The sequence below is a fragment of the Oncorhynchus nerka genome, linkage group LG4 (assembly GCF_034236695.1).
Source record: "Oncorhynchus nerka isolate Pitt River linkage group LG4, Oner_Uvic_2.0, whole genome shotgun sequence".
NCBI classification, from domain to species: domain Eukaryota; kingdom Metazoa; phylum Chordata; class Actinopteri; order Salmoniformes; family Salmonidae; genus Oncorhynchus; species Oncorhynchus nerka.
Genome location: NC_088399.1, coordinates 62,467,432 through 62,493,245, shown reverse-complemented (window position 1 = coordinate 62,493,245; position 25,814 = coordinate 62,467,432). Strand labels below are relative to the sequence as shown.

Sequence of the window (25,814 nt, the reverse complement as noted above, 5' to 3'; positions counted from 1 at the left end):
GTCACGTAGCAGAAAGCCTCTCCAGCAATGACTTCAAAGTAGAGTCATTCGTTTCTTGTTTGGCTTTTAGGAAAATCTAAATGGAAAGCGAATTATAAAATTAATTAATTATTAGGGAGTATGGGCCTGGAGGGGGGGGGGGGTTCTGTCATGGAAATCAATAGAAACAAACAAACTCCAGGGACCAGTCTCCTTCAAGACATTTTATTCTGTACACCACTTCCATTAATACATTGACAGATTGTTTATCTGTAGTGGTCACGTAGCAGAAAGCCTCTCCAGCAATGACTTCAAAGTAGAGTCATTCGTTTCTTGTTTGGCTTTTAGGAAAATCTAAATGGAAAGCGAATTATAAAATTAATTAATTATTAGGGAGTATGGGCCTGGAGGGGGGGGGTTCTGTCATGGAAATCAATAGAAACAAACAAACTCCAGGGACCAGTCTCCTTCAAGACATTTTATTCTGTACACCACTTCCATTAATACATTGACAGATTGTTTATCTGTAGTGGTCACGTAGCAGAAAGCCTCTCCAGCAATGACTTCAAAGTAGAGTCATTCGTTTCTTGTTTGGCTTTTAGGAAAATCTAAATGGAAAGCGAATTATAAAATGAATTAATTATTAGGGAGTATGGGCCTGGAGGGGGGGGGGGGGTTCTGTCATGGAAATCAATAGAAACAAACAAACTCCAGGGACCACAGTCTCCTTCAAGACATTTTATTCTGTACACCACTTCCATTAATACATTGACAGATTGTTTCCAGAAACCTAGAGGCTGATCAGTAACACAGATACAGTGTACACGCAGTCCCAGATCAAATATATTGGTCTCACAGGAGTACATGTCATAGTTTGCAACCCCTTAAATCATTCTAATCTTCCTTTACAATGCTGCTGTTTGACAAATTCATATTGGAAAAAAAATCACCTGCATTTCAAAAAATGTTGAGACTGGACATGTCATGTTTAACTCTGACCACATACAATCGTGTTATTTCACGGCTGTTACTAATATTCACATTTCAACAGATCGATTTATTTACATTTCGATTTTTTTTCAAAAGTTTACTTGCTGAGCTTCTGTACACAGTTGCATGAAGAGGTATGGTAGTCTATTGGTCGCTATAGTGATAGAAGTCTTCAGACTGCTTTTGCTGTGTGGCTTGCTTCTTTCTGTACATTCATCTGTGTTTACGTTTTTTGTGGTAAAGATTAGAGAAATGACTAGGCAGACATTCATGTTTTTATCATATGAAAGATATGTTTTGAATCCCCAGAGAGGTTGAACAAGTAAACTCTGAAACAATTCCTGCAATTGTTATAGACAGACATACACTACATGGCCAAAGGTGCAGTATGTGGATATCTCTGTTTATTATTATCATCACGTGTAGGCCTATAGATATCTCCTTTTTTCACGCATTTCTGGAACTTTGGCTACCAGATTTATGCCTTTTGTGCACTACTTGCAGATGCTACACTAAATGACCAAAAGTATGTGGACACCTGCTCGTCGAACATCTCATTCTGAAATCATGGCCAGTTACATGGAGTTGGCTCGCAGTCAGTGTTAAACTTCATCCCAGAGGTGTTCGATAGGGTTGAGGTCAGGGCCTTGTGCAGGCCAGTCAAGTTGATCAACACCGATCTCGACAAACCATTTCTGTACGGACCTCGCTTTGTGCACGGGGGAATTGTCATGCTGAAACAGGATAGGGCCTTCCCCAAACTGTTGCCACAAAGTTGGAAGCACAGAATCGTGTAGAATGTCATTGTATTCTGCAGTGTTAAGATTTCCCTTGAACTAAGGGGCCTAGCCCGAACCATGAAAATCAGCCCCAGACCATTATTCCTCCTCCACCAAACTTTACAGTTGGCACTATGTATTGGGGCAGGTAGCATTCTCCTGGCATCCGCCAGACCCAGATTCATCCGTCGGACTAGCTAGATGGTGAAGCGTGATTCATCACTCCAGGGAACGCCTTTCCACTGCTCCAGAGTCTAATGGCGGCGAGCTTTACACCACTCCAGCCGGCATTGTGCATGGTGATATTAGGCTGGTCGGCCATAGAAACCCATTTCATGAAGCTCCCGACAAATAAATCTTGTGCTGAAGTTGCTTCCAGAGGCAGTTTGGAACTCGGTAGTGAGAGTTGCAACCGAGGACAGACGATTCCACTTCACAATACAGTTGACCTGGGCAGCTCTAGCAGGGCAGAAATGTGACGAACTGACTTGTTGGAAAGGTGGCATCCTATGACGGAGCCACGTTGAAAGTCACTGAGCTCTTCAGTACGGGCCATTCTACTGCCAATGTTTGTTTATGGAGATTGAATTGCTGTGTGCTCGATTTTATACACCTGTCAGCAACATGTGTGGCTGAAATAGCCGAATCTACTCATTTGAAGGGTGTCCACATACTTTTGTATATATAGTGTATAGATGGTCTAGCCTACTGCTAGGGCATTCCCAAGAGTCAATGTGAATGTTTAAGATACACAGACAAATATTCATACTGCCAGAAGTAGTATATAACCCATGAATTAGATTCTGCGCAAAGCAGTGTATCTCAGAAACTCACAATGTGTCATTTTAAACCCTGCACAAAATAATATCCACAGAGGTAACCTACATACATGCACACCAACAGGTATACTAGCTTTTTGTGTATCCATGAGAACACCCAAAGACACTCTCAATACAATGGGACACCTTTTCAGCCATACTGTCTGAAATCTCTTTCTGAAATCTCTTACATGGCTTCGTCTTCAGAGTGTTCACTTACATGTTATTTACATTCAGTAGGCTAACAGCTAGTGAAGATGTTATATTTGAGCATTTGTACACAGCGTCACAATTACTGTTCAACACAGATCATTTTGTGCAACTTTTAGATGTGGAGATTTACAAAACTGTACAAAGTAGAGGGACATTTTTTTTTTACAAGACGCGTTCAGACATCAATAAACAAAGGAGCGGCCCGATTGAATCGTGTGGTTGAAATGTAAAGGTCATTTTCAATTGAGCCGACATGAGTAGCGTTTACCGTGAATGTGCGGTCTCCGCGAACACAGAAACCTTTGAATGTCAATCGTGCGATAAAGGCCGATCTTCTGCGCTGATTGAATCGAGCCCTTAGATAGGATTGTTGTTTACGTTTTCCTCCAACTGTAAACATTGAGCATGTTCAAGTGCAATGAAATCTTGCTACAACCACAACACCACAGATCTCACAAAGCAAATGGTTAAACACACTCGGTGGTCTACCCGTGCTCAGATAAATGAAGGTCGCGCGCTACGTAAAACTTGTCACCGTTCCCGAGTGACCTTGAACGAGCTCCTAAAGCAGTTATTCGCCTGCTAGCCGTATGTTTTATCGACCTGAATAGGATTAATCACACCAACAGGTATACTAGCTTGTCCCTTTGTCCGAAGCCTTTAAACTCATACCTCTTTAGGCTCTCCATTATTTTCTTTTTTTAAAGCGCACCAAACGGCAGTCTGATTCACCGTTGGTTAATCAGAGAGCTTTTTCCCCCCCCATTGCAGGTGAAGATGAATTCACTGCTGACTGGGTATGTTTTCACTTGCATTGAGTGAGTGCTTTTATAGGACGCGTTTATGTGGGTTGTGATATCAACACTATCCACATGCAGTGTGCTCCTATGTTTGGTTCTAGTTTGGGATTACAGCAATGTGCATGACTGTACAAAGCTAATGGTCCCAATGGTTTTCTTTTAACTCTAAACTTTTGAGAATAATTATATCGATTGCTTTTGTGAATTGTCTTTGCAAAACGACACAATATTATGCTGGGCATTTCATCTAAAAAAAAAAACATATCAACTGTCAAAAACAAATAGCAATAAAAATAAATTATTTATTCATTTAAAAAAAAATACTGTAGCTATCTGAATTTCAATGAGGAATGAAAAAGGGCTGAAATAAATAAAGTGCATGAATATGTAACCAAGCAAAGTAAATAACAAAGTTGTGAACCTCTCTGTTAATAACATGTTGTGTCCATACGAATGTTGTGAACCTCTGTTAATAACATGTTGTGTCCATATGAATGTTGTGAACCTCTCGGATAATAACATGTGTACATATGAATGTTGTGAGATTGATTAAAAAGGCTTTACATCCTTGAATCTTTCTATATGCTTCTTGTATCCATTCTTTCAAAATGGGGAAAATGGAATGAGAAGGATATTAACTGTAAAGAAAATAGATTTTCATCGATGGCTATCAACAGCTAGGCCCTTTAGCAAACTGTAAATGTTCATTTTGTTCAGATATGACAGACTGCTAGATAATGACTTATCCTGTGACAATTTTTTGCCAATGGTGCATTTTTTTGTTGTTGTTTGCCTTCAAAAATTCTGCTGATGTTTCAAATCTGTAACTGCAATGTAACATAAGGCCTTTATTCCACAAAAACCGTGTGCAAATTGTTTTCGGTTGAATCTTGATACATATAGCAAGATCAATGGGCAAACTTAACAAAAAGGTATATGTTTTGATCGTTCATATCATAGAAATATCACAATGTTAAGAAATCCAATTGATTTCCTTTTCTAAATGCCATTTAGTCCTATCAGATTAGGTGTTGTAATAACCTGAACCACAAGAGGGCAGTGGTGATTTATGGCCCTGGAAAGAGTCTGCTGGCTTTACATAATTTATGGCAAAAAAAATGTAAACAACAGCACTATCCAGACTATGGTACATCTACAGGGCATCATCAGTAAGGATTAGGACTTCCTCCATGGTAAGTGAGGGACCGTACCACTATTAACCTTGGTGTCACAGTAGGGTTCATCACTTTCAGTGTCTGCGGGTGGGGACACCTTACTCCTCTCCTTCTCTCCGTCATCAGAGTCCTCCATGGCCGCAGTAACGAGAGGGGGAGACTTCCTGAAAGGGAGACGGCAAGGCGGAGTCAATACAACTGCCAATGACCTTGAGACAAGACGACCCAAACAGTCCGTGCTCATAGCCTGGTCCCAAAGCTGTTTGTGCCGTCTTGCCAGCCCCTATGGTCATTGATGACCATAGGAGATGGCAAGACGACACAAACAGATCTGGGACCAGGCTACCATACTCACAGACAGGTCAATGTAATGACATATGGATTCTATCACTATCAGTACAGTTGGGAGAATTAAAGAGTTAACCTGTACTGTAACATATGTGTAATAGACATATTTCACAAAATTAAGAATTGTATTTCGTTACATGGGTTATTGTTAGATGATTACGAATGAACCAGGTGCTTGGCATCACCCTGCGAGAGGATTCAGTTACAGCATAGATCTCATTCCTCTTGCTATCTTCCACCTCTTTCTGGTGTCTAATACCAGCCGTATCTCTAGGTATCTCTAGGGTAACTCTTTGACTGTTTGGATATCTCATACAGGTATCTCATACTGATATCTCATACCTAGGGTATCTTTTTGAGCGTTTAGAGTGTTCAGCACCATGCGAAGGTGTCTGATACCTGTCTCCACTCTGGGTGATGAGTCTCCTGCACGTCTCCATCTGCACGTCCAGGCCTCGCTTCATGGAACACATCTCCATGTACTCGTGCAGGTGTCGGTTCATGTCACTCTTAGCCGTGGTCAGCTCCAACTGCGGGAAACCAACGTAAGACATTCGCTCCGGTTTAAATTGTCATCAGAACATTTTTTTTTTTTTAGTAATGAGGGCCAGGATCTTTGCAAGTGCACAACCAAAGGCCGCAGTCATTTGCATAAATCTTACTTTATTTTTCGGTGTTTGCTTTTTGGTTGATTGCATTTGTACTTAGCAATGAATTTAGCAATTTAGCGAATAAGAGGACGACTTCTGGAAAGGAGCTCTATTAAAAAAATAAAGAGACTATACTACCTTCAATTTGTTACTTCAATTTAACTTATCTGCACAGGAACTCATTTCAACAGTGACTCATGTAAGCATATGGAATGGCTGTCTTGTTTATTTCCATAATATAATAATCTATGTATTTATGGCTCTGTTTACAGCAGTGCTTCATCGCTCTCTGCAGGCTTTATAAATAGCCTTCTCATGCCGCAAAGTCCTCATATTGTACAAATAGCAGCGGGAAAACTGGTACTTAGAGAAGGGCTTTGTTTGTGTGTGTGTGTGTGTGTGTGTGTGTGTGTGTCTCACCTCGATCTGGTCGATGGTCTCCTGATACTCCTTCTCTCTGGTCTCGAAGAGGGACTCTGTGTCCTGTATTACCTTCTCTATGGACTCCTCCTGCTGCTGTTGTTTTTGTTTTTGTGTGTGTGTGTGTGTGTGTGTGTGTGAAAGAGAGAGCGAGAACATTGTTTTGTGCTAATTTGCCTAATATGAATAAGATGAAAAGAACTTCAATCAGTATATGGATATCTAAAACACTTCTCATCCATTGCCCTGCCTCGTTTTTCTGATATTGTCTACAGATTTTTTTAAATTGTCACTATTATTTAAATTGTCCACTCATGACTAACCAGATTGTTATTGGGAATGAGAATGACTAACAGTACCGGGGTAAATCAAGATAATTGTGTGTGTGTGTGTGTGTGTGTGCTACCAGCTTATCTACATTACACTGTGATCCAGGGATCAGGACATGCCAATGTCACAGGCGTACATGCAATGTGTTAAGTAGGACACAGACACACAGATACGGCAGCCCAACCATAAGAATGATTGACAAGCAGGAAGTACAGTGGCTTTGGTTAAAGCATGCCCATTAACACAGTTCTGGGATCAGCTTAGCCTAGCCAGCTCCTAACATGAACCATTACATTGGTAAATACATAACTGATCTTAGATCAGCCAGTGTATAGTGGCTTACCTCCCCCTGTGTCTCCACTGCCCCCAGAGTGTATCCTGGGAAGTCCTCCCACAGCAGCAGAGTCTCCTCAGTCTCCTCCCAGGCCAGGCTGTCACAGTCGTCCTCAAACTCACACTCCCTCCTGCAAGACCAACAATAGTATGGCTTACCAGTTGTACATCTATTTATAGTTCACTGGCCGACTCTGGTCCACTCACATCTTACAAGCGACAGACTCTAGTCCTGGAGATCAGCAGTGTGTAGGATTTTTATCCAGCTCAAACTCTTAACAGTCCGGATTCAAATAACCACGGTCTGAAATTTAGACCACAAGCTTTTGAAGTGTGTTTAGTGCAGAGTGGCTCTCCAGGTGTGACGTTGGAGACTTCAGCAAGACCTCGATTGCTGACCATAACCTACATAGTTAAAGAGCAGCCAGAGAACTCACAACTGGTTCAGCATCCTCTGCATTTCCTCGTTGATCTGATTGGCTGACGTGCTACACGACTCCTCATCCTTGCCCGCCTCGCTCTCAGAGATGCTGGTTGGTTCGTCCCCGTCGCCGCCTTTAACCGATTGGGCCGCCTGTTTCCGGGGCCGGCGGGTCAGAGTGGAAGGAGGTGTGGCCATCTGCTAGATAAAGGTGTAACAACTGTGTAATAGCAGTGCAATAAAGGTGTAATGAACATAGTTATTAAGGTGTAATAACACAGGTGTGAGTTGACCTAGAAGATATGAGTGGACTTGCCTCCAAAGATTCGGTCACGCGGTCATTATACTAATTACCTAGAATTAGCTTACCCTGGAAAAATCCTACACGTAACCATTACGGTGGTAAATGCTAAGTTGTACTTAAATCCGTCTAGGGGCTACTTAACAGATAGTATAGTTAGTAGTATAGCGGCCTATAAGCAGTCCTGACCTGGAAGATCTGGATCATGTCTTCACAGTTCCTCTGCTGGGCCACATCACACAGGCGAGCTGTGATGTCGATGCGTCTACAGATGTCCATGTCCACCTTCATGGCTTTCTCCTGGATCTTACTGTCCAGATCCGACAGGTTCTGATAAAGAGAGCGGAGAGCAAGTGACACTGGCAAAAGGAAATATGTGTTCCCAAATCTTCTTTGTATTTTTCAAAGTCATTTCCGAAGCAAATTGTACCAATACCATAAAAGTATTTTGCTCAAGATTTTGTAACTCAAAAGTGAGTGTGACTACTTTTGAAGTATACAAATCTCAACAACTTTTGGGGTGAGCTATTCCAACAGTGCTACGAGGGACTCACGTTGCTCATAAGGCCTTTGAAAAGGACCAGCTCAGCTTTCAGCTGTTTCACCCTGAGGGCCAGCTCATCCTGACACACCTCACTCTCCTGGAGGTCCTGTACACACACACACACCAAGAGCCTAATTTGCATACACTTATGACATAACATATATGATTATGAGTATAAGTACACCAAATCAACAAAATGGGTGGTATATTGTATAGTTCATTTGTAGTTCTTTCTAGCTAAAGTTACAAAATACAATCTCTACTGCTGCTTTCCAATCAACCCAGCTGATCTGAGGTGGAATCAATAATGTTAGTGTGAAATATTAAAGGGATCGTGTGCAGTTCAAACAATAACAGAGCAGCCACCCGCCACATGTTTAGGTAAACAGCTTAGGGATGGGGCTGGAGAAATGTAACCAATATCAAATTCACAAACAGCGCTATGGACACAAGGACTGACCATCCATGAGCTCAAAATGATAGTTTGACCATGTTTTAAAGCTATACAGGGGTTGTTTACAATTACATTGTTTACAAACAATGGCGTTAAACACGCTTATGCACTGAACAAAAATATAAGACGCATCATGCAACAATTTCTAATATTTTGCTGAGTTACAGTTCACATAAGAAAATCTGTCAATTGAAATAAATTCATTAGGTCCTAATCTAATCTGGTTGGGCCTGGGAGGGCATAGGCCCACCCACTTGGGAGCCAGCCCAGCCAATCAGAATATGTTTTTCCCCAAAAAGGGCTTTATGACAGACAGAAATACTCCTCAACACCTCCATCGCTCTCCCCTCTCTGATGATCCCACAGGTGAATAAGCCAGATGTGGAGGTCCTGGTCTGGTGGCTTATGGTAGAGAAATTAACATTAAATTCTCTGGCAACATATCTGCAGTCAGCATGCCAATTGCACGCTCCCTCAAAACTTGAGACATCGGTGGCATTGTGTTGTGTGACTAAACTGCACATTTTAGAGTGGGCTTTTATTGTCCTCAGCATAAGGTGCACCTGTGTAATGATCATGCTATTTAATCAACTTATTGATATGCCACACCTGTCAGGTGGATGGATTATCTTGATAAAGGATCAAATTCTTACTAACAAATTTGTGCCTAACATTTGAGAGAAATAAGCTTTTTGTGCATATGGAACATTTCTGGGATCTTTTATTTCAGCTCATGAAACCTGGGACCAACAGTTCACATGTTGCTTTCTATTTTATTCAGTGTATTTTGGGTTCTGAGGGGGTTAAACAGTTGGACTAAGCTCATGAGGCATTTATAGGTTTTATTATTCAAGAATCAATGGCTTTATATCATGAATTTTTAAAAATGTACGTAGCAGATTGCCCTTTATCATTGACACAGCTAAGGGCTTACCTCCTCCAGCTCAGCCACTTTCTCCTGGAGGTCCACTCGGACTGTGTACTCTTCCTCCCATCTATTGAAACACACACACACACACACACACACACCCTATTGTTGAGAATGGAGATTGACGAGGGAGTCATCACACACCATTATCACTGTCTCTTCTCTTTTAGGAACAGTATTGACGTCAGTATTAACTGCTATAACGACACTGCTTCCAGACAGCCAGTGTCAAAGACGCAAAGATACAACTTCCACTTAGACACCCAATTTTAGCAGCTCAATCCCACAATTGCCATTATTGTCTACTAGGGTACTCCAGAACCTCAATTATTGCAACCATCTGTGACTGAGGGTAGATCACTTTGTCAAATGCCAAAAATAGTCCAATAATAACACTGGTTACAAATACCAGAGAGACAGAAATCAGACAGAGAGCCTAATACCATGTACTATAAGCTACAGTGTTGTGTTCATGCGGTTCAATAAAGTTTGACGGTGTTTGAATCCATGTTGTGTGCCTGATCTCTCTTACTCAGCTGTGTTACGCAACAGATGCAGTATGCATGTAGAGCACGCGGCTGCGACACTTACAGAAGGTGAGAAGTGGTCTAACCCAGGAGGGCGCATGTGCCATATTGCACGTTGCCTATACACACTGTTATCGGTCTGCTCAAGTGGGGATGCAGTGTATACAGTAGCCTGTTTTTAATGGTATACCTGGGCAGCCTATACTGCAAGTTGTACAAGCCATTAACGGTATACACTTCATAAATTGAATGGAAAATTAAGTTCTATTCCATCTTCCCACAGCCCCCTGGAAACTCATTAAAAACAAACACCAACTGTCTGATATTGCATTGTTATGAGAAAGTTGCTTTTGAATGAGATCCGAGGCAAATGATTGGAAATGTTTCCCTGTTAAGCCATTTGACCTTCTCCATAAAAGAGAATTAGAGGAGGGTGTTTCGACTGGCAAGTCATAGAGGCTTGTAAATCTGAGAGATGACGCTGCCTTGTCGCCATTAACATTCAGACAGTGGACTATAGGCTGTAGGGAAGGTTACTGGTGTCATTTAGTGATGTCCGCATCTTCTCACGGATGCTGCAGAGAGCGAGTGGCCGTACGGGATGGGTAGAGGGGGTGTGAGAGAGAGAGACAACGGAAAAGAGAGTTTGTGTGTGTGAGAGAGAGAAATAGTGGGAGCGGGAGGTGAGTGAAAAAGAGAAAGAGATGGAGAGAGAGAGAGAGAGAGAGAGAGAGAGAAAGAGAAATAGGGAACGTGAAAGAGAGAGAGAGAATAATGTGGAGAGCCTCTGGTGACACCACTAGCGGTCACAGCTTTCAGCACAGTGCTGCATTGCAGGTGCTGAGACAAAACGCAGAGGGGCGGAGGAGGGGGAGAGAGATGGGGGAAGGCCATGTAAGAGACAAAAACAAGTGTACTGCTGACTTCACTCCAGCCAATTCAGCCTTCTCTAGATAATCCTCCTATTGGATAAGAGATTGGCCAATGCTGTTCTTTTAAATGCTGTGCTCAACTATGTTTGAACTATGATCCCCCACAAGCCTATAGTGAAGCCTTGTGATGCCATATCATTTGGGGAGTACAGGGGCAATTTGAAGAGAAAAGTAGAGCAGCTAAAACACTTCCAAGATTTACAGAGTAACCAGAAGCCATCTTATGGAGGATGATGACGAGGATGATGATGGATGACGATGACAAAAACAACAGAACCGATGTCTCTTCATTTCAACTCAGCTCTAAGCTACACAGTACTTTTGCAGCATGAGCATCAGCTGGACAACCCCAGAGCCTGTAATAAAGCTCTGCCTTATATTACAAGATACGCATGCAGCACATCTAGACCTTGCATGGTGATGTAATGTTACTTTCTTAGGTTCTGGGGGTGTAATTTGGTATGAAGAAAGCAAAAACACTCAACGGTTGAATGGGCTCAAAATAGGCTACTGTTAGTTTAGATACATTGCACTCCACATTTGTAATAGGAGAACCCACTGTAAATATCTCTAACGCAATCATTTTGCTAGTTTTCTATTCCTATTCAGACAAGACGTCGGCAGAACGACACTGAGGTGTTATGGACATGAGGCTATAAAACAGGATCACTGATTAGTAGACCCGAATGTGTGACTAGAGCAGGGCTGGAACAAAAGTCTCCACACCCCTTCGCTCTCCAGGAGGAGGGTTGGCCAATCCTGGGCTAGGGGTGTTGCCCTAATAATGATGGGCTAGAGAAACAATAAGTGACATCACACATCAGTTCTACAAGTGACAATAACATCGGCTTAAAGACCCAGATCTTTAACCATGATACTCCAGACCGCTTCATCCATACCTGCATTTATACTCATCCCTCTCTCGTTTCACCTTGCCCAACACGTTGTACAGGGCCCGTATCTCAGGGGTGATGGTGTCGATTTGAACACCTACGCCGTCCGTTTGGGCACAAGGCACACCCATATCTGTTACGCGCGACTCCCTCCCAGTGCCAAACCTGCGGTCGTGGTTGTAGGACCAAACGGTGCCGGGAAGGAACCGGGGAGGCGGGTTAGTAGACATACCAGTCCCAGAACTGACATATTTCTCGTTAATGTTGGATATAGGGTTGGAAGTATCAGTAGGGGTTAATAAAGGACTGAGGCAAATATGTGGAGTGAGTTGGTTGGAATTGAGGTTGGAATTCGAGTCAGTCAGAGTCGAGTTCCTAAATACTGATTTGCTGTTGGACTCAAAGGAGGGAGTTGTAGGCCTGTTGAGTGATGGAGAGAGAAGACCCCCAGGCAGGTATGCAGAGTTATTGACGTTCTGGAGTGGGATATGTCCGGGCCTAACTGCGATGGGCCCTACGAAACCAGTCTGGACTCCCATTTCCTTAGTCAATGGCTTTTTCCCGTGTCCTTCTGAATTGTCCTCATTGTTTTCCAAAGCCTGTTGAAGCTGCTTCTCCAAAGCTTTATTCCGACGCTCCAGTTCATGAACTTTAGCCAAAAAGCAACGGAAGCGCAAATTCAAGGTCTTGAGAACACTGATGTTGGAACCCAAGTCGTTACGCAGAGCCATCGCTGCGGGGGGCGGCGGTGCACGGTGCATGTGGTTCTGGTGCAAATAAGCGAGTCCTGAAGGTGGCAGCGAATTTATGTCCAGGCCAGATATGCCATCTTGTCCAAACCCGTTGTGCTCGCCCAAGATGAAGCCTGAGTCAGCTGCACCGTATGAGTCTAGGCCTGTCATGGAATAATCAGAATGGCTCCCCATCTGGTTGTGCTGCTGTTGCTGAACCAGGAACGCGTTCTCCCCCAATAATGGATTCATGCTTGAGTATGAAAATCTGAAATGCTCAAAATCAGGCATCAAAACAGACTTCTTAATTTAGCTTGAAAGCTAACTGCTGATGCAAATAATAGCCAACTTGCTCTAAAACTATCCCTAAATAGCCTTAACCTATGACGACTTAGCTTATGTGTTCCACCAAGACATAATAAGAAAACCGGAAAACAAATCAAATAATTTATAGGCTATAGGTAAATAGGTGCTATTAAACAAGTAGCCTATTCCAGGTCTTAAAATTAGACGCGCCAGTGATGGAAAGAGCCGCAGCAATCAAGCGGTGAAGGCTACGTAAGCTACCTGGCTGGCCGCAGTGCAACTACTAACTTTGGCGTAGGAGATAAGTCTCTTGTGTGCTCCGACGTCCTCAAGTGACGCTGAGTGTGCCGTAAAACTCCTAAATTGTGAGCCATTTTCGATTGAAATAAAGAATTGAAACAAAATAATTGAAACAAATAATAATGCCATTGGTGTTAAACTCACATTATGATATCAATTCAAAGTCTCGGGAAATTCACTCAAGCCAAGCAGTAGCCTATCCAAAGTGAGGATGTCTATTGCGCGTTTACTCCAGTCATGGCGGTAGTTAAAAACCGCAGTACCCTGTTTATTTCTGCCTGGCCCTCGTATTGACTGCACGTTTACATCAGCAAAGATCGTGTGTAAAGTTCTCTGCTCATATTGTCTAAAAGCTATAGGCTACTACTGGTTTATTGGAATTTTTGGGCCGTGTTTTGTGCAAAAGTAAGCCTCTATATATGCTACACATGTACATATACCCCCCAGTTATTCACTGTTAAAGTAATATAACAATTGCTCACTCACTGAAAATCTAGATATACCCTTGAAACATGCTCAGATACCATTAGTTTGAAAAATAAAATAATCCCCTCACAGTTTTGATCCTTTAAAAACACATTCACAAAATGCTTTTTTTTGTCAAATCCCTTTCATTTTAAAATTACACAGAATACATGGAATTATAATGAACATGAACATATGCAGTAGTAGTCAAAAGTTTGGACACACCCACTCATTCAAGGGTTTTCCCTTATTTTTTACATTGTAGAATAATAGTGAAGACATCAAAACGATGAAAAAACACATATGGAATCGTGTAGTAAACAAAAAAAAGTGTTAAACAAATCAAAATATATGTTATATTTGAGATTCTTCAAAGTAGACACCTTTTACCATGATGGCAGCTTTGCGCACTCTTGGCATTCTCTCAACCAGCTTCATGAGGTAGTCACCTGGAATGCATTTCAATGAACAGGTGTGCCTTGTTAAAAGTTCATTTGTGGAATTTCTTTCCTTCTTAATGCATTTGAGCCAATCAGTTGTGTTTTGACAAGGTAGGGGTGCTACACAGAAGATTTGGTAAAAGACCAAGTCCATATTATGGCAAAAATAGCTCAAATAATAAGAGAAATTACAGTCCATCATTACTTTAAGACATGAAGGTCAATCAATCAAGAACCTTGAAAGTTTCTTCAAGTGCAGTTGCAAAAACCATCAAGCGCTATGATGAAACTGGCTCTCATGAGGACCGCCATGGGAATGGAAGACCCAGAGTTACCACTGCTGCAGAAGATAAATTCATTAGATTGCAGCCCAAATAAATGCTTCAGACTTCAAGTAACGGACACATCTCAACATCAACTGTTCAGAGGAGACTGCGTGAATCAGGCCTTTATGGTTGAATTCCTGGAAAGAAACCACTACTACAGTGGCTGTTCCACTGGATGTCATAAGGTGAAAGCACCAATTTGTAAGTCGCTCTGGATAAGAGCGTCTGCTAAATGACTTAAATGTAATGTAAATGTAAAGAACACCAATAAGAAGAAAAGACTTGATTGGGCCAAGAAACACGAGCAATGGACATTACACCAGTGGAAATCTGTCCTTCGGTCTGATGACTCCAAATTTGAGATTTTTGGTTCCAACAGCCTTGTCTTTGTGAGACACAGAGTAGGTGAACGGATGATCTCCGCATGTGTGGTTCCTACTGTGAACCACGGAGGAGGTGGTGTTGGGGTTCTTTATTGGCGACACTGTCAGTGATTTATTTAGAATTCAAGGCACACTTAACCAGCATGGCTACCACAGGATTCTGCAGCAATGCGCCATCCCATCTGGTTTGCGCTTAGTGGGACTATAATTTGTTTTTCAACAGGACAATATCCCAAAACACACCTCCAGGCTGTGGAAGGGCTATTTGACCAAGGAGGAGAGTGGTGGAGTGCTGCATCAGATGACCTGGCCTCTACAATCACCCAACCTCAACCCACTTGAGATGGTTTGGGATGAGTTGGACTGCAGAGTGAAGGAAAAGCAGCCAAGAAGTGCTCAGCATATGTGGGATCTCCTTCAAGACTGTTGGAAAAGCATTCCTCATGAAGCTGGTTGAGAGAATGCCAAGAGTGTGCAAAGTTGTCATCAAGGCAAAGGATGGCTACTTTGAAGAATCTCAAATATAAAATATATTTAGATCTGTTCAAACACTTTTTGGGTTTCTACATGATTCCATATGTGTGATTTCATGTTTTTGATGTCTTCACTATTATTCTACCTATAAAACAGTAAAAATAAAGAAAAACCCTTGAAGGAGCAGCTGTGTCCAAACATTTGACTGGTACTGTGTGTATGTATGTACAGTATGTATTACAATGAAGCAAGCATGGCTTTGAATAGATGTTTTCTTTTGACTGGCTATACACCACCTTAAAACAACAGGCAGGTACATACAGCACAGAGGTCTATTAGGTCATCCTTTTCAAAGGCTGATAGGAAGATGTAGAATGAATTAGACTGAAATAAAACTGGAATGGAAATAACCAACACGTCACTTTTCAGATGAGCCTTTATCCCTAATAATGGTTGTAATTTCAATGCACAGTTCTCCAACAAGTGTAACGTAAGTGAATTACATGTATTGGTATTGGAAAGAGTTGAGAGATTAGGGGAATTCCCAAAAGACCCCAGAAAAATGAGAATTTCCTGGGGATAATCTAAGAGTTCTTGGAGTAGAAAGACCTCCAATGTCAGGGACGTTGTTGCTGATCATCAAGCGCTGATGCCCCATTACGCGATTTCCTCTCGTTTGGTCGAGGACGGCTGAAATATGGGAAAATAACATTTATTTTATTTTACCATTTTGACACATACATAAAAGTTGTGCATATATCCAAGGTTAAGTGTTGAACTTGCAGTCACTTGGATGAGTGGAGAGAAGAGCATGACTTGCTGACAGGGCACGCCCTCTTATTGTGGACAGATCGCTGTTGGTCATGAACTCCTGCCGCATCTTGTGTAGATCTCACCCCAGCATCTTTTCTAATGTCAATCTCTGGCCTGCCATCCACTGAAATGTCAGAAGGAATTAAATATTCACTAAGATCATCTTACAATAGCATTTTGAACGTGTACTGTGTGTGTACAGTATGTCCCCCACAAACAATGTTTGTCTACCTGTTCGAACACAAAATCAATTAGGATTGCAGTAAAAACCTGGAAAACTACCCCTTTAAGTGGGTGCACTCAATTTCCACAGTGACAATGTCAATTTGACCGACCTGTGTTAGGGGAGTGGACATAGGCAGTAAGACCTTGAATGGAGGAAAGTGCTTCTTCCTCCTCAACATGCAGGGCTGTGGGTACAGGAGCCATGACTTTTTCTTTGCTTTGACTTGTGAATTTGACATTTATACAAGCAGCTGTGGTCGGGCTGGAAGAGGTTTTCCCAACATTATCTTCCTCCTCTATGAGACAGAGAGAAAGAGCGCAAGATGGTGCATGCAAAACCCATTTAGCCTTTAAAAGACACAATCTAACTTTGGCAATAAGACGAAGACAAACCCATTCATGTCATATTTACGATTTCCCCATCTGATAAATATGAGATTGCGAGGCCCATTCGAACACGCCATCGGACAGACAACTTATCTCGTGCTTATCCCCAAAACGCAACACCTTTGATTCAGATGAGAAAAATAAAGTGTTTATTTTTCAGGAAAACTTCTAATTGTTTACATTGGTGATGATTTAAACAAGAGTATTTTTCACAAGTTCCATGTTTATTTTGAAAAATCAAAATGTGGTATTATAGCATTTATTATTGCCTTGGAATTGCCACAAATTTGCATCTCTAGTGCCTCAGATGAATGGTAAATAAATACAGTTTTCAGCTCTTGCTAACCCTGAACGATGTCATCTTGATCACGGACCATATTTGTAAACTAGATCACAGAAGCAAGGATGTAACGTAACATTTGGCAAAAGCTAAGAGGTCTGAATACTTTCCGAATGCACTGAAATACTTAATAATCGTTAAGTGAATAGTAATAGATTGGAAGTGCGCACCCGTTTTCCCTGTCGTGGTAAAAAAAAAAAAAGTTAGTGACAGTTATGATAAACCCATAGAAAGTTCAATACTTACATGAACAATAGTCTCTTTGCCTGTTCTCGTTCCTTGTCTCGTGTTTAAAGAGCAATGCTCTGTGTGTGATTTGAATGCACTGAGCTATTGACTTGATCTGCCAATCACTGACTATAGCTCCTGCCATCAGGTAAGCCGTTTAAGGAACCAAAAACAATATGGAGTCAAGCATTTTTCTTTAGAATACAATGCACTACTGAACTGGTCTACTTTTTGCTTACATCTGGAAAATGCTTTCAGTTAAAAAGATTCTTAAAGTTAAACCCACTTCTGAAGAACTCTCAATCACTCCTCAGAAACGGTATACTTTCACTTTCCACTAGGTGTTGACAGACAAGATAAATCCGTCTACACTTCTCTTGTCAACATCATTTTAAAACTCAGACTTGAGTAAATGGGAATATTTTAGCATGCCATTCATGGTCCAAATGCTTAGTTTTACAGCCTCTGTTGAGCTGTAATGAAACGTACCCTGAATAACAAGTTTGATTCACAGAAATAAAATGTAAACAGATCTAAATTCATGCGTAGATTTGAACAATTCCTGCATTTACAAGATGTGCGCCTGAGGACTGAGACGACAAAAAAAAAAAGGTTTTGTTCAGAAACAAATTAATTTTATTGTGAACTAAGGCACAGCGCGGTGGACAGGAATATTCTGCAGGCAAAAATCCGACTCAGTCTTCTGAACAGAACAGAGGTGTGACATATTATAAAACATTGCTATAGACTTTACTGGCGGAGGACTGTTTGGATGTCCGTTCAGGAGAAGGAAGAGGCCATGGGGGGGGTTGGAAGTGTGTTGTGGAAACATTACTCTTTGAGTGCCATGTGCAGACACAAGTCAATGACACGGTTGCTATAGCCATACTCATTGTCGTACCTATGGGAGAGGGAGCAAGAGGAAGGAGTCTTTATAATGTATATAAATACTCACAATTATAATATTGATTGTGTGTGTGTTGGGGGGGGGGGGGGTGTAGGTCTAGATAGATAAATACCATGAGACCAGCTTGACAAAGTGGTCGTTGAGTGCAATGCCTGCCCCGGCGTCGAAGATTGAGGAACGTTTGTCTCCGTTGAAGTCTGTGGACACCACCTGAGGGGGGAGAGCAACAGGCTTTAGGCTCATTATGTGAAAAACTGAAGTGAACCACCAATTAACAATCACTCTACTGCTCCCTAGTGTTTGAACTCAGGTATTGTATCATATGACCTTGAGGCTCAGTGCATGAGTGTAAGGAAAGCTTGGGCCCTGTTGATCTACTCTTAAAATGCATCCTTCCTTATTTCCTTCTTTGTAGTCATCACTGACATGACAGCAACACAGAACCTTTACTCACAGCTACCAAATCATGCTAGATCAGATTTCTTAAAGTATGCAAGGAATGATGCATTTTATAGTATTCAAGCAGGGTCTTTGAATGGGAAAATATTTACTTGGTCCTCCGTGTATCCCAGAATTCCCTTCATGGGTCCTTTGGAGGCCTCCTTGATGACTCTCTTGATCTCTTCATAAGGGGCCTGAGGCAGACAGGAGAAAACATTCAAATGTAGAACAATGTAACCAAATGGAGACAAATGCCTGTTGCATGTTATGTTGACAGTAAGGAAATGTGCAAAAACAAGGGTAGCTTGTCGGTGGGTTGGAAGCATGGGCAAGAGGAATTAGGTATTCAGAGTTGCTTTACTTGTGTATAACATTCATTTCAATAAAACACATCAAAAAGAGCAGAGATCGGCGAATGGGAGACTTACGGCCTTCTCAAGACGGACAGTCAGGTCAACCACGGACACATTGGGAGTGGGGACACGGAAGGCCATGCCGGTTAGCTTGCTGTGGGTCATGAAGTTCAGTTAAATCTACATTCTGGGATTGAATTTAAAAAGTAATGACAGCCCTGGTTTTGATATACAGCCGAGGGATGGGGCTAGGGAAATGTAAAAGCTTTGCAACATTCAGATGCGCCCTTAGTGAAGAGCACGATACAAATCCCATCCATTATCACCATGGTCGTAAAACCTCCATTACGAAACCAGTGGTCCCGGATTGGTTCATACCCATTCAGCTCGGGGATAACCTTGCTCACGGCCTTGGCGGCGCCGGTGGAGGCGGGGATAATGTTCTGGCTGGCACCACGTCCATCTCTCCACAGCTTACCGGAGGGCCCGTCAACAGTCTTCTGTGTGGCTGTGACGGCGTGAACTGTGCTCTGTGGGAAGAAACAAGTGATATGGATGTTAGTCTATGCGAGGTGTTGTTCATTAGGCACCAAACAGGAAGTTACTATCTGAACTTATAAGAAAACCTCATTTAAAATATGTTCCATTGTGTACCCTAAGGAACACAACCCAGGGCTTGTGCAGAGCAGTAACGTGAATGTTGTAAGCATTAGCATGTACATTGACGTCGCCACCAGTGTTTGACTCACTTCTTACCGCCACAGCCCAGTCCCTGTGGGAATTGTGCTGTTTGAATCCATTCTTACCATGAGACCCTCAATGATGCCGAAGTTGTCGTTGATAACCTTGGCGATGGGAGCCAGGCAGTTAGTTGTGCAGGAGGCGTTGCTGTGAGGACATGACATCATTATCAATAAGAAATCAACATGTGCCCACTCGGAAAAGACGCTACGCCACTTCAACCTCAACGTCCACTGTTACGCCGACTACAAGATCAGCATATCTACATCAAGCCAACTCCTCCACCTGCCTTTGAACCACATGAAATCCTGCCTCTCTGAAACAAACCTGGACGCAACACAACTTTCCCTTTCCGCTGGTGTGTTCTTCCTGTCCAAACTCCAGAGTTTTGGCGACAGGGTCTTTTCTACAGCTACACTCAAGAGTCTAGAACTTCTCTCCACCGGTCCTCCTAGTCCTGTCTAAACCTTCCCATAACTCCCACTCCACCTCAGTTCTTTCAAATGTTCTTGTTTGTTTCGTCTTGCCGTTTCCTTTATTGCCTTTTAGAAAAGCGGCATATAAGAACCATTCTTAATAATATGACAGCGCCACAAATGTTTAGTAATTTAACATTGTGCCATACAGCCCATAAAGTAATCATTTAAAGAGCTGCAACCTGTATTAAAACCAATAGTTAACAACAAATCAGACTGGATTTCTTACCTCAAGAGGAGACATGCGGCTGCCGTATAATGTCAATACAAGGTCTATGGAAATCCCTGTGACGTAAACTACGCGTGGAATGCGAGTACACACACAATTTGACAAAATGGTGGAAAACAGTTCTGTTCCAAAAATCTGTCAAACACCCTCTCTAGCGATATTGTCCCGATGTTTTCAGGCCACGTTTCGTACTCGCATTCTCAGTAAGACAGAGGGAGGGTTTATGACCTGCTGGAACAGAGTGAGTGTGTGTTTGAGTGATTGTTTGTACAAGTAACATGTCACTATGTGGCAGGACTGTTTGTACAAGTAACATGTCACTATGTGGCAGGACTGTTTGTACGTGTCACACGGCTCCTTTAAAAGAATGTTATGGTGGAGGGGAGTGGCTTACCTGACAACCTTCAGGGAGTTATCGTAATGATGGTGGTTGACTCCCATCACGAACATGGGGGCATCGGCGCTGGGGGCGGAGATGATGACCCTCTTGGCACCTCCCTGCAGGTGAGCCTATGGTGGGGGTGGGTGGGTGGGGTGAGAGGGCAAAGGGTACGTTTGTGTAACAACAAATACACAGCATCAAGGCTGCCTTGCTTGGTTCAGTCACATACAGCCGATGATATGCAAAAAACAATTGGTAGTCTGGAGGCGATTAAAACAATTTACAACATGAAAATATATACAGCACTGTGCTTACTCACTGCTCACCCACAATAATATAGCCATGAAGTATTAAAACATTTCTTTTCGCAGAATTCAAGTATAGACCGTTGTCAATGTGACCTACTTCCTACTGCTAGTGAAGAGCGGTACTTACAGAGGCCTTGTCGATGGTGGTGAACACACCAGTAGACTCAACAACGTAGTCAGCGCCAGCGTCACCCCACTTGATCTGGGACGGGTCCCTCCTGAAGATGGCAAAGAGATGGAAGTTAGGATTATACCACAAAACCAGGGTTAGAATTACAGGGGTCCTATATACTCCCATAGCAATGCAGGGATGGGTTCACCTGTATAAGGAGTTGGTCCCCCTTTACTGCTATAACAGCCTCCGCTCTTCTGGGAAGGCTTTCCACTAGATGTTGGAACATTACTGCGGGGACTTGCTTCCATTCAGCCACAAAAGCATTAGAGGTCAGGCACTGATGTAGTGCGATTAGGCCTGGCTCGTAGTTGGCATTCCAATTCATCCCAAAGGTGTTCGATGGGGTCGAGGTCAGGGCTCTGTGCAGGCCAGTCAAGTTCTTCCACACCGATCTCGACAAGCATTTCTGTGTGGGCCTCGCTTTGTGCACGGGGGCAGTGTCATGCTGAAACAGGAACTTCCCCAAACTGTTGCCTCAAAGTTGGAAGCACAGAATTGTCTAGAACGTCATTGTATGCTGTAGCGTTAAGATTTCCCTTTACTGGAACTAAGGGGCATATCCCGAACCATGAAAAACAGCCCCAGACCATTATTCCTCCTCCAAACTCTACAGTTGGCACTATGCATTTGGGCAAGTAGCATTCTCCTGGCAACAGCCAAACCCAGATTCGTCTGTCGGAATGCCAGATGTAGAAGTGCGATTCATTACTCCAGAGAACGCGTTTCCACTGCTCCAGATTTCAATGTCGGCGAGCTTTACACCACCCCGGCTGACGCTTGGCATTGCGCATGGTGATCTTAGGTGTGGGTGGCTGCTCGGCAATGGAAACCCATTTCATGAAGCTCCCAACGAACAGTTCTTGTGCTGATGTTGCCTCCAGAGGCAGTTTGGAACTCTGTAGTAAGTGTTGCAAACGAGGACAGATGATTTTTACGAGCTTCAGCACTCGGCGGTCCCGTTCTGTGAGCTTGTGTGGCCTACCACATCGCGGCTGAGCCGTTGTTGCTCCTAGACGTTTCCACTTCGTAATAACAGCACTTACAGTTGACCGGGGCAGCTCTAGCAGAGCAGAAACGTTATGAACTGACTTGTTGGAAAGGTGGCATCCTAGTACAGTGCCAGATCGAAAGTCACTGAGCTCTTCAGTAAGGCCATTCTACTGCCACTGTTTGTCTATAGAGATTTTTTTTTAATGCACCTGTCAGCAATGGGCGTGGCTGAAATAGCCGAATCCACTAATTTGAAGGGGTATCCACATACCTTGTATACATGGTGTAGCCTACTGCTAAGGTATTCCCAAGAGTCAATGTGAATGTTTAAGATATATACTACTTCTGGCAATATGAGTATTTGTCTAACCCATCAATTTCATTCTGCACAAAACAGTGTCTCAGAAACGTTGTCATTTCAAACCATGCACAAAACAGTGTCTCAGAAACGTTGTCATTTCAAACCATGCACAAAACAGTGTCTCAGAAACGTTGTCATTTCAAACCATGCACAAAACAGTGTCTCAGAAACGTTGTCATTTCAAACCATGCACAAAACAGTGTCTCAGAAACGTTGTCATTTCAAACCATGCACAAAACAGTGTCTCAGAAACGTTGTCATTTCAAACCATGCACAAAACAGTGTCTCAGAAACGTTGTCATTTCAAACCATGCACAAAACAGTATCTCAGAAACGTTGTCATTTCAAACCATGCACAAAACAGTGTCTCAGAAACGTTGTCATTTCAAACCATGCACAAAACAGTGTTTCAGAAACGTTGTCATTTCAAACCATGCACAAAATAAGCCAATGAATGCAGCTGGAGCATTAGTAAATAAAATGAAAAACACCTACTCATGGAAAACTGTGATGTGCAGGTTGCCAATGATCAGCTTGCCATTCTCTTGTCTCACTTCACTGTGCTTCCATTCCCCGTGAGTGGAGTCATACTTGAACATGTAGACCTATGGAACAACAACCTTTAGGGAAGTGTTGAATATGAGAACAGTAAACCTGTGCACCTGAGATTTTTCTAGAGTTTAACAAAAAAAAAAAAAAAAAAAAAAACTGACCCACTCAAGGTCTGACTTTGGTAAAATATGTTTACATCTCTCCCTCAATTTCAGTAACCTATATTTTGGTATATTAAGCAGTAGGCTGTATAAAGTTCACCATGTAGTCCAGGTCAATGAAGGGGTCGTTGATTGCGACGACATTGACTTCACCGCTCTTGGCAGCGGCACGGGTCACCAGGCGCCCGATACGCCCAAATCTGAGAAGAGAAAAATCAGTCTTAATTCATATATAAGCAAATCCATATCACACACTATACCAGCAGGTGGCAGCAGCCATGTGACGCAGGTAGACACACCCACACCTAAAAAATGAGTCCTGCACACAAGGGTCAACATATGGCTTAGCAAAGGAGTCAAAGTTCATCAGAAAGGAGTTAACAAGCATCAGAAAGAATTTCCTTTAACAAGTCATTTAATTCTGGTCAACAAAGTTACATCATACTATACTTCACAAACCGTTTTGGAACTGTGAACAGTCAGCATGATCTTTTAGTCAGTCATTAGACATAATTTAGTTTCCATACTTAGGAGGAGTGAAATATCAATCTCCAGGTAGCAGCGTTTCGTCTTTCAAGTGGGCACAGTAAAACTGTTAGGTTGATTTTGGGAAAGGGTCTATCATAACAAACTCTAATCTTCCTGCAGTTTAGTGACAGCTGACTATTGGTCAAATAAAAGGTTAGAGGAATAGGATCGGTGTAAGAGTTCCTCCAAACTGTCTCGCTGTGACCTCTGAACTTCAGCTGAAAAGGTTAGCGGGATATTATTAGATGGGTAGAATAAAGGAATGTGACAGCTGAGGAGAGGAAAGATACAAGAGTGCTGCAAAGAGGCGTTGTGACAACCAAACCATAAATAAGAAGAGGATGGTAAGTGGCCAGACCAGGGAGGTGTTGAAACACACCATAGCAACAACAATAAAAAAAGTGCAACGAAAAATGAAAATAAGCATTCATTGGACAAGTTCAGGTAGTCCCTTCTCATTTCGGCCTGTATGCTTCTGTTTCGTTTCTAGTGAAAGCTGTACAACCCAGGCTTGTGAATTTGAGAGCAAGCGCCTATGGCAGGGACCATCAACTAGACTCAGCCGCAGGCTTATTTTTTCTTGAGCGGGTGGTCAGGGGCCCGGAACATAATTACAAATAACTGCAAGAAGCCCAAACGGATATAATATTGAAGTAAAACTTGCTTACATTTGTATACGATCACATACTGTATATCTCTCTATTACGCGTGGGAATACTTTGGAACAGATTTCCTAAAGTAAAATCACTTGGAGCTGATTTTCTGGTGTTTTTACAGTCTTTTTATGTCCAACAACAAACATGCATACATACATTTTTTTTTGAAAACTTGGAGCGACACACACAACAAAAAAAAAACACACAAAAAAAGTAACCCGCCAGTTGGGGAACCCTGGACTATGGCATGTACAGTACAGAAGTACAATGCAGTCCAGGGTCTATCCTGTGACCCGATCCTGTCAACAGAGAGTTCTTATGTTCTCTTTAAAACAATACCATTTCAAATACTCTAAATTTGCCCAGTGACAGAAGCAGACACACCCCCAACTAAAATATATATATATTTTTTTAAAGTCATAAGTCAGGCTTATGAACTTGAGAGCAAGCACCTATGGAATGTACAGTACAGAAGTGCAATGCCGCCCAGGGTCTTACCTTGTCACTTGATCCTGTCAGCAGCCGGTTAAGTTTTAAAATCTATCATTTAAAAGATAAAATATGCAACTTACCCATTGATTCCAATCTTCACCATTCTGCCTGATCTGGTCTAGTTCGCTGAAGGTAAAACAAAATAATAGGTCATTAACTTGTGTTACAAAGCCCAGCACAGTATGAACATGAGGCAAAATTTGAATAAGCAACTAAAATCATCTATGTACAACAATACATTAAGCATCACTGATTAACCATTACTAAAGAAATAATCTAGCAGTGTTAGATACAAATCCATTTTGTGGCATCTATAGAATCCCAAGAATTGCACAATGCATACCTGACATTAGAATAATTTCAAAGAGCCCCAAATTGTTTGCTCATCTAAAATACTCAACTATTCATGCCACGTAGGCTAATTTATTCTCTCTCATCTACACACATTGTAGCCTGCATCTATACAAATTTTAGTCATACAAGACATCTATTCAAAACGCCAGGTAGGACTCAACCTGCCGAAGTGTAAATTGCCACAAAAAAAAAACAACGCATAATTCTACTATTAAATGTCAAGTTGGCTATGAAGCCATAAAGAGGTTAATAACGTTGAAAAGTACCGTTTGTGAGTTGCTCTGTCCACAATGTCGGCAAGGTGCGCTCGCAATTTATGTTCCTATATGGTCCATGGACACGCCCCCACGTGAACACAAAGTCATGTGCACACGCCCCTTCAGAATGTCAAGCCACAGATGGATGGGGAGCCAAGGTCGTTGTCGCAATCGACACGAACATAAATTACAGAACAG

At 42.3% G+C, this 25,814-nt stretch overlaps 3 protein-coding genes across 11 annotated transcripts in view; all 3 read right to left on the bottom strand.

Annotated features, from left to right (window-relative positions):
• Window positions 1-690: 690 nt before the first annotated feature.
• LOC115128353 (non-homologous end joining factor IFFO1-like) lies at window positions 691-13,167 on the bottom strand. Of its 4 annotated transcripts, none has more exons than XM_029658129.2 (9): window positions 11,842-13,167; window positions 9,490-9,550; window positions 8,112-8,207; window positions 7,747-7,887; window positions 7,273-7,457; window positions 6,846-6,966; window positions 6,173-6,268; window positions 5,445-5,632; window positions 691-4,918 (listed from the first exon to the last, which is right to left on the bottom strand). In XM_029658129.2, exons 1-9 carry the CDS (start codon window positions 12,855-12,857, stop codon window positions 4,756-4,758), a joined length of 2,067 nt encoding a protein of 688 aa, XP_029513989.1. In that variant the 5' UTR covers window positions 12,858-13,167; the 3' UTR covers window positions 691-4,755. The 4 variants fall into 4 exon arrangements, with proteins under 4 accessions (XP_029513989.1, XP_029513991.1, XP_029513990.1 ...); XM_029658131.2 differs by having other exon boundaries at window positions 5,502-5,632; XM_029658130.2 differs by having other exon boundaries at window positions 7,273-7,454.
• Window positions 13,168-15,682: 2,515 nt separating this feature from the next.
• Window positions 15,683-25,814, bottom strand: part of LOC115128351 (glyceraldehyde-3-phosphate dehydrogenase-like) — a 32,895-nt gene continuing 22,763 nt past the window's right edge. The window contains exons 13-16 of one of the 6 annotated variants that reach the window (XR_010463817.1): window positions 17,272-18,049; window positions 16,409-16,805; window positions 16,044-16,197; window positions 15,683-15,950 (exon numbers count right to left, since the gene is read on the bottom strand). The gene's annotated coding sequence lies outside the window, so the exon portion shown is untranslated. Of the gene's footprint in view, window positions 15,951-16,039; window positions 16,198-16,408; window positions 18,050-25,814 lie in introns of all 6 variants that reach the window. The other 5 variants (XR_010463818.1, XR_010463819.1, XR_010463820.1 and 2 more) reach the window with 5 other exon arrangements.
• LOC115128352 (glyceraldehyde-3-phosphate dehydrogenase-like) lies at window positions 18,056-25,680 on the bottom strand. The gene is made up of 12 exons (XM_029658128.2): window positions 25,626-25,680; window positions 25,086-25,131; window positions 23,430-23,529; window positions 23,112-23,221; window positions 21,218-21,308; window positions 20,795-20,910; window positions 19,761-19,842; window positions 19,333-19,484; window positions 19,030-19,108; window positions 18,712-18,795; window positions 18,273-18,370; window positions 18,056-18,154 (listed from the first exon to the last, which is right to left on the bottom strand). Exons 2-12 carry the CDS (start codon window positions 25,106-25,108, stop codon window positions 18,085-18,087), a joined length of 1,005 nt encoding a protein of 334 aa, XP_029513988.2. The 5' UTR covers window positions 25,109-25,131; window positions 25,626-25,680; the 3' UTR covers window positions 18,056-18,084.

What these genes read in the sequence shown, in the direction of transcription:
- LOC115128353 (XM_029658129.2), bottom strand. Translation starts at nt 12,857, where the DNA reads ATGCCTGATTTTGAGCATTTCAGATTTTCATACTCAAGCATGAATCCA. An exon ending in AGACCATCGACCAGATCGAG is followed by an intron (nt 5,633 to 6,172) that starts GTGAGACACACA and finishes GGTTTCCCGCAG; the next exon opens with TTGGAGCTGACCACGGCTAA. An exon ending in CGCTCAAAAAGATACCCTAG is followed by an intron (nt 4,919 to 5,444) that starts GTATGAGATATC and finishes TCTCCCTTTCAG; the next exon opens with GAAGTCTCCCCCTCTCGTTA.
- LOC115128352 (XM_029658128.2), bottom strand. Translation starts at nt 25,108, where the DNA reads ATGGTGAAGATTGGAATCAATGG. An exon ending in AACTCCCTGAAGGTTGTCAG is followed by an intron (nt 19,843 to 20,794) that starts GTAAGCCACTCC and finishes ATGTCCTCACAG; the next exon opens with CAACGCCTCCTGCACAACTA. An exon ending in TGGGATACACGGAGGACCAA is followed by an intron (nt 18,371 to 18,711) that starts GTAAATATTTTC and finishes CTCCCCCCTCAG; the next exon opens with GTGGTGTCCACAGACTTCAA.